At 39.3% G+C, this 13,391-nt stretch overlaps 3 protein-coding genes and 1 long non-coding RNA gene across 4 annotated transcripts in view; 3 read left to right on the plus strand and 1 right to left on the minus strand.

The window, feature by feature from the left end:
• Window positions 1-13,391, minus strand: part of LOC125889221 (uncharacterized) — a 38,100-nt gene that overhangs the window by 15,633 nt on the left and 9,076 nt on the right. The gene's annotated exons all lie outside the window — the stretch shown is intronic.
• cldn8.1 (claudin 8.1) lies at window positions 797-3,400 on the plus strand. Its single transcript, XM_049577015.1, has one exon. The coding sequence runs from the start codon at window positions 900-902 to the stop codon at window positions 1,668-1,670; it is 771 nt and encodes a 256-aa protein (XP_049432972.1). The 5' UTR covers window positions 797-899; the 3' UTR covers window positions 1,671-3,400.
• Window positions 3,585-4,780, plus strand: LOC125889216 (claudin-8-like). The gene has a single exon (XM_049577010.1). The coding sequence runs from the start codon at window positions 3,669-3,671 to the stop codon at window positions 4,740-4,742; it is 1,074 nt and encodes a 357-aa protein (XP_049432967.1). The 5' UTR covers window positions 3,585-3,668; the 3' UTR covers window positions 4,743-4,780.
• LOC125889210 (glutamate receptor ionotropic, kainate 1) overlaps window positions 7,356-13,391 on the plus strand; it is a 31,282-nt gene continuing 25,246 nt past the window's right edge. Inside the window, exon 1 of the mRNA XM_049576999.1 lies at window positions 7,356-7,729. Coding sequence (XP_049432956.1) covers window positions 7,645-7,729 — 85 coding nt within the window. The 5' untranslated portion in view covers window positions 7,356-7,644. The remainder of the gene's footprint in view (window positions 7,730-13,391) is intronic.

Here is a 13,391-nt window from a genome sequence, read left to right on the forward strand (position 1 = left end):
TCTAGCTCAAGGGTGTGTTTATGGAAGGTTGTTATGGTGTCTCCATTGTTGTCAGTGAAAATGTGCTTAAACCGGTAAAACCAGACTGTTCACACAGGTCCACATAAGTCCACCCACAATGCAAACCTGCCAGGAGATTTAATTTCAACCAAGCCAGAGTAGCAACTGCCAGTTTTTTTTTCTGAGCACAGACAGACACAAGAGAGTCAGACAGGAAATCCAATACTGACAGTGACACATGAGCGAACAGGTATTACCATCATCCCATGACGCACACAGTGCAAACAATAATGTACAAGAATTTGTAAATGCTTTTTTTTTGCTAATACTTTCTGTCATGGGTGCCACTGCAGTTTCCATTTTTAGTAATGCCCTGGAACATAAGGCACTCAGTGGTGAATGATTTTCAGTTTAAACAGGAAAAAAGACCCAGTGGTAATTGATTTCTCTGATATCTGCAGTTATAACTGGTAATACATTAAAAGTATTTTTTATATGTACACAGCAAGTAACGACTTGGTGAACATTAAAAAAACCCCTTTGTTAATAAACACCCTATTTTTTTTTTAAAGCTTCCTTGTAAGGCGTGATCTGAGAATGTAAGTCGAGACTTGTGAAAAAACAAAGTGGCAGCTTACAACAGCTCCTGGGTAGGTGTACAAAGAAAAAAAAGGGCCTGGGGGATTCTGTTTCCCAGCAACCAGCCACAATTCCCACCCCTCCCATTCTGGTGTCCTGTCCACAGGGAGGAGGCAGTACAGGTGAACATCAGCCTGTTCCTCCTCCTCCACTGGGATGCAAAGCCACTCCACAGAGGGAATTTACTGCTTCCTTCTATAGTCACACTGTGTCTGCACATTATTGTACGTATGAGTTTGGAGGAGTAAGATAAGGAGAGGATGGCCAATTCAGCGCTGGAGATAGTGGGTCTGATAGTGACCCTGATCGGGTTGATTGGGGCATCAGCAAGTACTGGGATGCCTATGTGGCGAGTCACAGCCTTCATTGGGGAGAACATCATTGTGTTTGAAACCCGCTACGAGGGTCTGTGGATGAATTGCTTTCGGCAGGCCGACATCAGAATGCAGTGTAAGGTGTACGACTCTCTCCTGGCCCTGCCCCCTGATCTGCAGGCAGCACGGGGACTAATGTGCTGCGCTCTGGCGCTGGGGGGCCTCGGTCTGCTGATCAGTTTGGTAGGGCTGCAGTGCACGTCATGTATTGAAAACAACGATCGCGCTAAACGTCTGGTCCTCATCATTGCAGGAAGCATGATCATAATGGCTTGCATCTGCGTCCTTATCCCCGTGTCCTGGACAGGTCATGTCATCATCAGGGACTTCTACAACCCCTTGCTGATTGACGCCCAGCGAAGAGAGCTCGGAGAGGCTCTCTACATCGGCTGGGTGGCCTCTGCTTTCTTGTTCGTTGGAGGATGCATGTTTGTTTGTTGCAATCTGCAGTCCGAGGACAAAGGTTCAGAGAGGTATGTGTACTCAAGACCCTCCGACTATATGGCCTATCCTCCACAGCAGCTACAGCCTCAACAGCTGGTGCTACTTCCCCAACAACAACCCCAGCTACAGCCAGTGCTGTCAAGACACCCATCAACCATCTACAGCTACCAGTCCAGATACCCCTCTGTACGTAGTGGGGTGGCTTATCTCTGAACACTTAAACTGACTGGGGTAAAGACGATCTTGGTTATGGTCACTATACCCAGGGGATTTCTTTTTAATATGGTTTTGCTTGGCAGTGCAATCTATGAGACATTTCAAATATCAAAAGATGTATTTCAGGTAAAAGCAAGACCACATTTTGATAAATACATGTACTGAAAATGCCAATGGATCTGATCCATATGGATGTCTGTTTTAAATCACATTTCATAAATTATTTGAGGAGGACTTAATGTTATGTTAAAGAGCACCAGTTACAGAATCTTGACATTTGCCTATATCATAGTTATAACCCTGACTATGTAAGCCAAAGCACACTTTTCATTACATTTATGTGTGTTGTATAATCAAATTTTATACTTCCAGCCTTTTTTTTGTATATTAGATTACCAGTTTTCTATGCTGTATATATCAATTCATGCAAGCTTTAATCAATAAGCAATGTTACATACAGGTATGTGTACTTGTGTTTATTGTTTAAATGCTATTTGTTTTTGTTGGCAGATGTAGTTACTGTATACAGACTGTTTATACTAAAAAGATATTTCAACTCATTTTCCCTCAACCTTTGCTATACTTGAGCTGTGCATGCAAATTTACATCCCCCACCCAACTGACAAAACACAAATGCATACAAACACATTTGAGAATCACACATCAGTACACAAATAACATCTCATAGTGGTCCTTATTTTTTTTTTTTTTTTTTTGCTCAATTTTCACCAGTTTTAAACCAGTATAAGACACAGGATAAGATGGTTACAGGTAATGTACAACCTTTAGGACAGTAAATGCTTTATTGGTGTCTCTGATAATGTGAGAAATACATAAAATATTTTACATTTGTCTATTTAATCAGAAAACAACTGTAAGTCTTTGTTTAAGTTTAGTGTGATGTCCTGGAGCTGAACCGATGGAACTGAACAAATGGCTGAGTAAACACAAGATGCTGGTTTAAGACTGCTTGTAAAAGGTGGGAACAGCCTAGTGTTTGCGAAGAAGCAAGACAAAGAACCTGACATCATGTGATCAGAATTTGCATGTCACTTTGAATGTAGAGACTGGGAGCTTTAGACCAAAAGTTTTTCATTTCCAAAGATCCTAGCTCCATAAGTTTCAATTTAAAGAACATTTCTGTCTCTGCTCAGTTAAGTGTTTTTGGTCTTTTAGGTATTAGGTCAATTTATTTCATTTTCAGTGAGTTTAAAAGGAAGTTGCACCTGAACAATCTCCAGTCCTAATGTTTGTGTTGCAATGACAGAAAAAGTACAGTCATTTCATTGATGACTCATGCTGATAGTATCTGTTGATGTAATGACAAGGTTGTTTTTCTCTATTGTTTCTAAAAGTTACATCGAAATGAACGACCTGTTTATCTATGTTAGGTCTTTTAAACAGCACTAGAGTTAAACAAATATTAAATGTTTTAGATTATGATTTACAAAACTGTGTTTCTGGTACTCAACAATCAAGAACTGCGTTTGGACTGTATGATAAGCTCCATCTACATTTCATCACCTTGAAAGTCATTTCTGCTCCCCTGTGGACAACAGAAGTACTGCAGGAATTTATGTGCTGCATTTTATTTGTTTGCTTCTCAATGTTTATCAAGTATAATTATAGAGAATAAAAACATGGCAAGTGATAAAACATTTTTGAAGTTGTGAGCTGTTTTGGGATATTTTGTTGTTGGTGTTTACTGCTGGAAAAAGTGATGGCACAGATATACCACTATAGCCTGTAGAACTGTAAACACAAAATAAGCAGAGGTTCTCTTTACCCCCATTGCCTTGAGCCAACCAACTGACAGCAAAGTATCTTACCCATAACAAACCATCTCTTACAGTACACAAAGCGCATCAGATGAGAAGATCCTCACTGCCTGGGACACGTCTCTGACTCACACTCTGAGATGTTGTAAAGCATCAGAATTTGTTGGCGACGCAAGATAACCAATTTGGACATAACTGAACTCTTGAACACTGCACAATGGTTCAAGGTATTTCAGAGATGGCTGCAATGTGTGTTGGCCTCATCGGGCTGATCGGGGCAGCAGCCACTACGGGGATGCCCATGTGGAAGGTGACAGCTTTCATTGGGGAGAACATCATTGTGATGGAAACCCGCTGGGAGGGCTTGTGGATGAATTGCTACAGACAGGCCAACATCAGAATGCAGTGTAAGGTGTACGACTCCCTGCTGTTCCTGCCCCCGGAGTTACAGGCAGCCAGGGGTCTGATGTGCTGTTCTCTGGCCTTGTCGGGGCTGGGGCTCCTCGTGGCTCTGGCAGGAATGCGCTGTACATCCTGTATTCAGGATAATGATCGGGCTAAGACCATCATCCTGATGGTTGCAGGTGGTATGCAGTTCATGGCCTGTATCTGTGTCTTTATCCCTGTGTCCTGGACAGGTCATGTCATCATTAGAGATTTTTACAATCCTTTGCTAATTGATGCCCAGAGGAGGGAGTTGGGAGAGGCTCTCTACATCGGTTGGGTGACCGGCGCCTTCCTTTTCGCCTCAGCCATGTTGTTCCTCTGCCGCCGCATACCCTCGGACAAAGGCTCATTTGACGTGTACCACCAAACCAACTTGCCCAGCAAACCAATTTTAATGAGGTATCATCCCATCCCAAGTCTCTCCAGCCTCCGATCTAATGTATATCATCCTTCTCTGCAGAACAATGGCTCTGTTGGACAACAACTTGCAACACCACTACAAAACATCCCTCAAGTAACGACAAATGATGAAGCACTAATCAACTTTCCTGCTGTCTATAATCCAGGTCTGCCTGAAAATGCATCATTGTTATATCAAGGCAGTATGGCTCACCATTCCTCCATGCGGAGTTCTAACCATGTTGGTAGCGTGTATACACCAGGCAACTCCCTGTACATAAGCCAAAACACCTTGCCACATCCACCGACTTATATCGGCAACCCTACTGCATCCTACCAATCTAGTTTTCATCCGGTTCCACACACTCCTATTTTTATTGGATACAAAGCATCAAGAATCGAACCAGAGTCTCACAGTGGAAGCAGTGGCGGTGTGTACATATAAACAAAAACCATGAGTGAGTTTTTATAGCTGGTTAAACTTTACAGACACAAAGCATTATGCTTTTATAGTATATCGAAAGCTAATTTAGACTGCTATCATTAGGGGAAAGATAAAGGTTAATTGTTTTCTCTGCTTATATTTAGCATTATCCTGATGCACAGACTAAATAGTGTTCTTTTTTTTCTACTAATACACTTTTTATAATTTGTGTCGTGAAAAAAGCAAAATATGGGTCATTTGATCAGGTTGAATCTAACTGCAGTTGTTGTTAATGTAAATAAAAGGTTACATTGTGCTTTAATTAAGTCCTGGTATGGGCTTACTTTCCCAAAAAAGAGAGACTTGTGAGAAATCACCTGTTTGGACTTCATGGCTTTTTGCATATATGTAACCATTTGTTCAATATATTTTTTACATTTTTTGCGGTTATTATTGTACACGTTTCAATGTTTTTCGTTTTTTAATGTCTTTTACTATCAACATGTCTTTGTAACCACTCAAATAAAACCCATAAAGTGCTTAAGTATATAATTAAATAACTTAATCATAGTTATTTGTTAGAGTTTGTATTAGTAATTATTATCAAACAGAAATTTTCAGTGACAAATGCTTAGTAATTTGCAATTGCAGTTTATAAGTTGCAGCAGTTCAATATGCAACTCTGGCTTTGTGTGGAGCTTTTATGTTTCCCTCTGGGGTCAGCAGTTTTTCAAAGATAAGCAGTTTTGATAGACTGAGAGGCTGAATTAGCCCTATGATATACTGGCAGCCCGTTAAGAATGATTCCCTGTTTGCTGCTAGGATGGGGTGACTGAGTTACGATTCAGAAATAAACAAGTAAAATGAACAAACTAATGTCGTAGATAAAATATGCTGAAAATGAATAAAACATTAATAAATTCTGTATATACTGAACACAAAATCTATCTCTTTACACACTGACATATAGATGAGAGCTATTGAACTATTTGAATATATGAATGAACACATCAAATACCTTTATGTGTTGTGATTATTGCTTGAAAAAAAAATCAATCATATGCTGGGAGTTATGCTGACACCCTGGTGGCTTGAACCAATCCTCGACACTGTCATTATTCACCACTAGATGACACCAGAGAACGTTATGACTGTCCAAAACCTTGGGCAGACAGTGCAATCCTCCCTACTTTCAGTACAGGTGTGAGAGGAATAATGCCCTCCTTCCACTGTATTTCATTAACTGAAGCTTTATTTGGAATAACTGTATATTAGGGAACAGTATTCCAAACATTACATCTGGTTTCAGCTACAGGCTGTATATTCAACTAATAAAGATGGTACATCATGTTACATTGTATTCTTTAATCTAAATAAAATTGTGGTTCTAATATCAAAATAAGATGGTCATATTCTGTACGCCACTTGATTAGTGCAGACTTAAACTTGTACAGCATCTTTTAATAAAATATTTTCACCCTGGAACTTGGAACAGTCAATAAAGGATATTTACTGTGTAAATCAAAAAATATTCCAACTATCAGTTTCTAATTTTGCTAATCCCCCCCTACCCCCCACCCCTGATGCTTCTGCTTTGCTTGGGGAGCAGAGGTTTGGGGCATCATCACGAGTTGCTGATCGGTGCAACCAAACAGCCATGAGAACTTTTGAACTTAACCATCCCAAACCTCTCAAGTGGGTAAAGGTAATGTGAACACATTTTATTTTACTATGAGCCTGTGTCTGATAAACAGTTTGAGGTAGTTAATCTTCAAGGGAGCGCCACAGACCAGTTTGAAGATTAGATTTGCATTTCCATCAGGACTGGAGCAAAGATTTAATCATTCCTCGGTGTACCAAAGCAAAGACGTTGTCGAGGTCGAATGTTGCCAGATTTGAAGTTAATCTTCAGGACGTATCCATGTTTGCGGATTAGAGGCTTGGCTGTGCCCTCAATTGAGCGCCTGCACGGGAGGGATGCTCAGCTGTGTCAAGTCAGTCAAAGATAGGAAGAGTGAGGCCGGAAACAAGGCAAGTGTGATTTCACAATAAAAGCATTCAAATGAAGGGTGAATTAGGTATCAGCAGATGCAGAAAATAATCTTCTAAATGTTTAAGTATAATATTAACATGACTGAAGCTTTGAAGACTGGGGAAATGGAATCACAACATGTTTCTGTGAATATGGGAATTAGGTGTATGTAGGGAAAAGTATGGATTATGTAAGATTGTTTACTTAATTAAATAAAAATAAACAAACAGGCACAGCTAATTAAGGATGAGAATTTAACAATAACAAACATATAACAATATTTATTGGGAAATTATCTGTAAACACTAAAATATACATACACCTACAGCATGATGGTCTGCAGCAAAGTTATGTTATATGTTTATGATTTTATTTTAATTGTTTAAAAAATACATTGAATGGTTGAAATATATGCAACCTATTCCTCTTTAAACACGTTATTGATTTTCTTTATTGCTTCCACATGGTTTCCATCTAAAGTTTTATTTTGAAAATGATTACAAGAAATGCCAGCTTTCATTCATGCAAGCTTGACAGGAGGAGCCCAGCGCACGGTCCTTCTCCTCAGTTGCAATCTACAATTCAAGTGTGCACCAGAAAAAAAACATGATAAGAGGGATGTCTGGACAGTGAATATGGGAAGCAAAACCTTACTGGCGCATAACGGATTTTAGAATGGGAAAGCTGGAGTTATTTTGATCAGTGACAGCTGCAGGTGGAGTCTGTGTTTTTGTTGTTGTTTTTTTTCTCATCACAATGTGTGAGGGATGGATGTGGGTCGGATTCCAGTTTATTTTCGTTACGGATACAAGGACTGGCAAGTTATCAGCATGAATTACCGAGGGCAGAAAAACTGATATCAATGTTAAATTCGACTCCGAAGAGAGGACCATGGAGAAAGGGAAGGGACTGTTATTTTCACTGCTGTACTTTATAGCAGAGTTTTGGCTCACTTCGCAGCAAGTCCTGAGAATTGGTAAGTGGTAACATGGTCTGATTTTTAAATGTCATTGCTATGTGTTAATATATAGACTGCCACAATACACTCATCATCTTTTTAAATATGCAATCATGTGATTACAAGAACTGGGTTGAATTTCATTTCCCTTTGGGATTAATGACATACTCTACCTTTCTTTATATATGTAAGAAAAAAGACAGAAAAAAAGTTTACTTTTTTTGGCATTATCATAATGTATGATGATTTTAATATCCTATGGAGCCTCAAGCATTGCTTCAACATTATATCTAATAACAGACAGCCAGAATAACAAATGCAGAGATCATACATGTGGATGTCATGCAAGGATAATCATTCATAGCAACCATGCAGCTCAGACGCTGTAGGTAAATTAATGGGAGCAAGAACCTTTAACTCCTGGCACTATTAACCAAAACTTTCAATATTAAGCCACAGCCTCTTAGTAGTAGAGTGGATCTTGTAATCATTTTATAAGTATTGTCCAAAAACCCTAAGGGACATACAGCCGTGTGTCTATGTTATTCAGTAGCGATCTTGTATTACTTGTCACTAAAAAGAGAGACTTTTCTTGTTGTTGTGATGTTTATACTGCAAGTTTCATTGTGAGATTGTTTTTTTTCTTTCTTTATTTCATAAGGGAAAATTATGTTATTTTACTTTGGTTGGCTAATACCAGGGTCTCTCTCTCACTTCCTCTGTGTCAGTGCAGGTCAGAGACAGATGAGTGATTAAGTTGGACTACTGCTGCATCTGAAAGCATGTACTGTTGGCATGATGATGTTTTTGGCACTGAGGGATGTGGAATGGATACAGAGCTAAAGAATATACAGTGGGCAGTCTCAGTGAAACTGAGGCCTCTCTTCTACTCAACAAACTCAAAAGTCATTTAGACTTGGTGCACGTGTATGCTGATGGCCAATGACATCTGTGAATGTGGATCTGAGTCCAAATTGTCTGTTAAGCCTTTGAGAGTTGACAAGGACTCTGCTTTCACTTGTAATTAGACAAGCAGGGCTCTTGCTCCCACCATCCCCCTTTGATTTCTGATGTAACTTTATAACAATGAGCCAGTGTTTGCTGGCAAATTAATGGTCTCTGCCCCTCTCCTATTGGTTATCCACTATTCCTCTCATGGGTTAGAAGATTGCATCACAAAAATGACTTTTTTAATTTAGGCCTAAGGACAATGTCGAGGGCAACTCTGTATTTTTCTAAATTTCTTCTACTTCTAAAGACTTAAACATTCTGAACTGTGTCATTGCATAACTTGGGAGGCTAATAGGCCAGTGCCACCTCCCGTTCTAACAGTCCCGATCTGTGCTATATATTGTTAATCTCTCTAAATCATCTATCACTCTCCGTGGCAACCTAATCTTTGTCATTCTCTTCATGACCCGCACACATCATAATCTCTCCCATATGGTGTGTGGCTTGGTCCAATTAACATTTCTCTGTCTTAGTAAGTGCTGGCATCAGATTGTGACTGGCTTTCACTCTTTTCACTGGGGTTGGTAATAATGGTAAATCTTCTCCCTCAAGCCCTTAAACAACTAACACTAATCTTCTTTATGCAGAAAGTCTCTTACCCAAATATGGTACTTAGGCAGCGACCAAATCTCATCATTGGGGATAGCGCAGAAGCAGCAGCTTGTGGCTTGGCTTCCACTATATTTTGCTGTTTGTTAAATTCCTATTTCCTCTTGCATTCAAGCTTTATTTATTGGTGATATCTGATTTGTTTATTTATGATTTAACCCATTTGATGTGAAAGGTTTGATTATCTACTGTTGGCCATAAGAACATCCTTTGTTGCAGTCATCTCCCTGTTTAATAGTCTTACATCCAGTAGTTTTATAAATTAGGTGGATGTGATACTTAGTTATAATCCTGATTTTTATTCTTTCGGTCTAAATGTTTTGGTGTTGGGTCGCAAGCAGCTATCCTATAAACAGAGAAACCTCAGTGTTCCACATCAAACGAAGATAGTAGACTGGTTAGGATCTCCTCATTCATTCACAGTCTGGCACAGGCCCAGGTTGGAGTGGTGCTGGTGGTGTTGTTGAGGTGGGGGTGGGGGGTGGGTTCGGGTGTGTGTGGGGGGGTCTCACTGGGAACTGGCCCAGGATGGGGAGAGGGGAGAAAGCAAAACACTACGTCATTGTGTTCCTTTGCCTTAAAAGACTCTCCTTCATGTGATAATTGCACAGAGTCACAAAATCACAGATTAGAATCAGGATCTAAAGATCACCTCCTTAATGCTAACCTCTTGCTTTGGGTTTCTGGATTAAAAAAGGTCCACCCAGCTGCTTAAACCTGAACCCTGATATTTTTCACGCTCTGTGCACTGAAGGGAAGCACAGAAGTCTATAAAAAGCTAAGCCTAAGGGTTTATCAGCATTTGCCTGCAGCATGAGCAGAATCTTTTGTTTTTGTGACCTCCTAGCATGCATCACCCCACAGCATTGTCTGGCCTATTAAAGATGAGATGGAAGCTCAGTGATCCTGAAAATTATATTGGCAAGTAATTAATGGTAGCTATAGCAAGAATTTTCATTCCACCTTTCTTTATAAATTGCATTAATCATAAAGCCCTGATTAAAAAAAAGGTGGACTTTGCACCATTCAAATTACAAGGAGGAAGCTTTTCCTTGCACAAAAGCTGGGCTTTACTATGAAGGCATTCATAGAATTTACTTATTTAGGACTGCATATGGATGATTGCATTCTTCTTATACACTGAACAATAAATGTCACACGACAAGCTTGCCTTGTGATTACTACTCCTATAGTTTTACCTCTAAGCTCAAACTTGTAATTACTTACAAGATTTGCTATAAATGATCCCAGGCAGCTCTAACTTTCTTATCCATTTGTTCATTTGCTTGCTAATAGCCTATTGAGTGAGTGCATTGATCCATGTGTCATCTGAAAACAGAAAGTGTGAGGTGCTCATTCCCTGTTTTTCTTTGCATCAGTATTGAAGACAAATCCCATTTACAGCGTTGGTTTGTCCTTCTCCATGAAATGTAGAAGTGCAGAATATAAAGATGCACTGAGCCATGATCCCGTGACCCATTTTTGGAGATACACTCAAAAAGCGACCACACAGTGCTGCTACAAAGCTTGTGTTCATGGCAGGTTTGTTTTCAGGCCACAGCATAAGACGCAAAAGCCATACAGGATCAATTTCTTCAATAAAGATATCCATGTCCTAATCTTATTTTACTATTCAAATTTCACAAAGTATTGATCATGTTTAAGATGTGATGTGATATCTATCTTATTAGAATGGAGCCATGTGCCTATTTAATTTCATTTTTTGAAATTAAACCTTTATTTAACCAGGCAAGTCATAAAGCACTGCAGGGATGGCGTTTATTTATAGGTCAGAAGTTAATATTGCACTGGTTCCCTTGATAAAAAGCTAATGGGATTTTTCCACTGGCTTTTGGAATTTTTGCAGAAAATAAGGTCTGTGGCTAACAAAGGTTCATGATACTTGGATGTTTTGTTCAGCAAGATAATCTTCAAAAATAAACACAACTTTTATGTTTTTTTGAAGCATAAATGCAATCCAGAAGTAAAAAGCTAGCGTTAGGCTATATTTGAACTACACCACAGAGCATGATTTCAAAGTTGCCACCACAACAAGGCTGCAAAGCCATGTTTGGTGTAATGACGTTCTGTAGTCTCATTTAGCCACTTGTTAGCAAGTGGCTAACGTTTTATAATGGCTTAAAGTTGCGCATAATTAAGTGTGTGGCTGCTTTGAGTGACAAGCTGTCTGTGGAGTGTCCTCAGCTTCTAACTCAGAACCACCCCTTACTCCTCCACAGCTCCAGCCTCTCGTCCAAATATGGACACTTCTGGCTGCAAAAACCAAGATGCCGACAGCCATAATGCCGAACTCCGGGCTTCACAATGGGAGTCTACAAATCAATGGGTGACGTCACGATGGCTACATCCATTATTTTATACAGTTTATGTCTTAAACATTGCTTTCTTTTTTATTTGAAGTAGAGCTAGAGCAGGAAATCATCCAAAATTAGTCGATCCCACTTACGTTACATATGTCAGTCGATAAGTAACCAGAAATTGCAGTACAAAAATGCTTAAGACGTATGTCACCCATTACATAACTTTTCAACCAGAGCCCACTGACAAGTTTATGTCAAATATCCCACTCAGTGGGATGGATTGGTCACAATTCTTTAATTCCCTAATTCAAGGAATCATTATATTTATATAAAACAATGAGTATGGGCTGATAAATTGCTATTGGATTTTTTTAAACTCAAATATTAATATTTGGATGAGTCGAGGTTTGATTTAAACACCGACTAAGACCTGAATATTAGTGCCCGTATGGATCCTCAGTTGTGGTGAAGGTTTTCCACCAGGTAAAGAGAAAGATTTGAAATACAGCATTGCGTTAAAGCTGGTTGATTTCCAGGTATCTTAATCCTTCTTCAAACAGGACTAGTAATACCAGGGGAGCTCATGTAAGTTAGAAATTAGCCCCCTACATCTGTATTTCGTGTGGCGATTTTGCACAGGATGAGCTAGGTCTGTACATAAATCTAATTTATCAACATTATCCCCGAGATATGATATGCACAGTCATTTGTAACTCCACTCAACACAGAAACACTACACAGAACTTATGTGGTTATGTACAGTGTTAACCTCCTTTTTTCTTTTAAATGTGGGTTAAACAAACAGAGCCAATTCTGCCACACATTGTATTATGTTATCTATCTCCCCATCTTTCGAGATTGCGCTCTTCTGATGGATTTAAGCTTGCTATTTCTGTGAATCTGTCTCCATGCCGTGTAGCGAGATAAGTCTCCTGCATCCAAAATGTTGTCAAAACTTTCATTTATAATTGCCGACAAAGCCTCAGTAATTCTCAAACAAGAAACAGGCAGAAACAAGGCACAGAGAAAACAGAAAACATAAATATGATCCCAAATCACAGAGATGTCCATTTAAACAGGACTAATATTATCACACAACCTCTGTGTTTGGCAAAATATGGGAGGTAATTTGCGGTGAAATTTGTACCTGTCAAATTACGGCCATGGTAGATTCGCACGAGGTTAAGGTCACAGACGGCCTCTGCAAGTATTACCAGAGGTCCCCCGGTAATATTAGTCCCCTGCAAACAGGGCTTCAGACAATTTCACGATTTTAAGTTGCTCACCTTAAAAAATGTGAAGTAAATCATTAAATGCCACTCAACGTTAGACTTAATCTCATTGTGCCATAAATTTTAAAGCCTAGGGTACCGACAAATTTAATTATTTTCCTGGTGATATGCACATAATGTTTTGTGGGCTTTTTTAATTGAAAATGCATGTAGAGATAAGACCGATGATTTCCTGCCTCAGTTTTCAACCACCAGAAAACATAAGCTAATTGGAACCCAATTTTCCAGAAATGAAATGCAGATAGTTGCTTCTTCACTCCAGAGGTCTGGATGGTTGATGGTGGTCATGGGCATAATAATAACTGTCTGTAGCTCAGCTTTAGTTTAGTTGCATGTTAACCAAGCCAACAGAAGAATCAGTCATTTCTTTATACAGTGTTTAACCATCTCCGGTGTATTTATAATATGTGTTATCCAAACACATTTTACCAAAGAGCTCAGCTACTT

This window comes from Epinephelus fuscoguttatus, linkage group LG5 (genome assembly GCF_011397635.1).
Source record: "Epinephelus fuscoguttatus linkage group LG5, E.fuscoguttatus.final_Chr_v1".
Classification (NCBI taxonomy): domain Eukaryota; kingdom Metazoa; phylum Chordata; class Actinopteri; order Perciformes; family Serranidae; genus Epinephelus; species Epinephelus fuscoguttatus.

Coding starts and splice junctions, on each gene's coding strand:
- LOC125889216 (XM_049577010.1), top strand. CDS start 3,669: ATGGTTCAAGGTATTTCAGAGATGGCTGCAATGTGTGTTGGCCTCATC.
- cldn8.1 (XM_049577015.1), top strand. CDS start 900: ATGGCCAATTCAGCGCTGGAGATAGTGGGTCTGATAGTGACCCTGATC.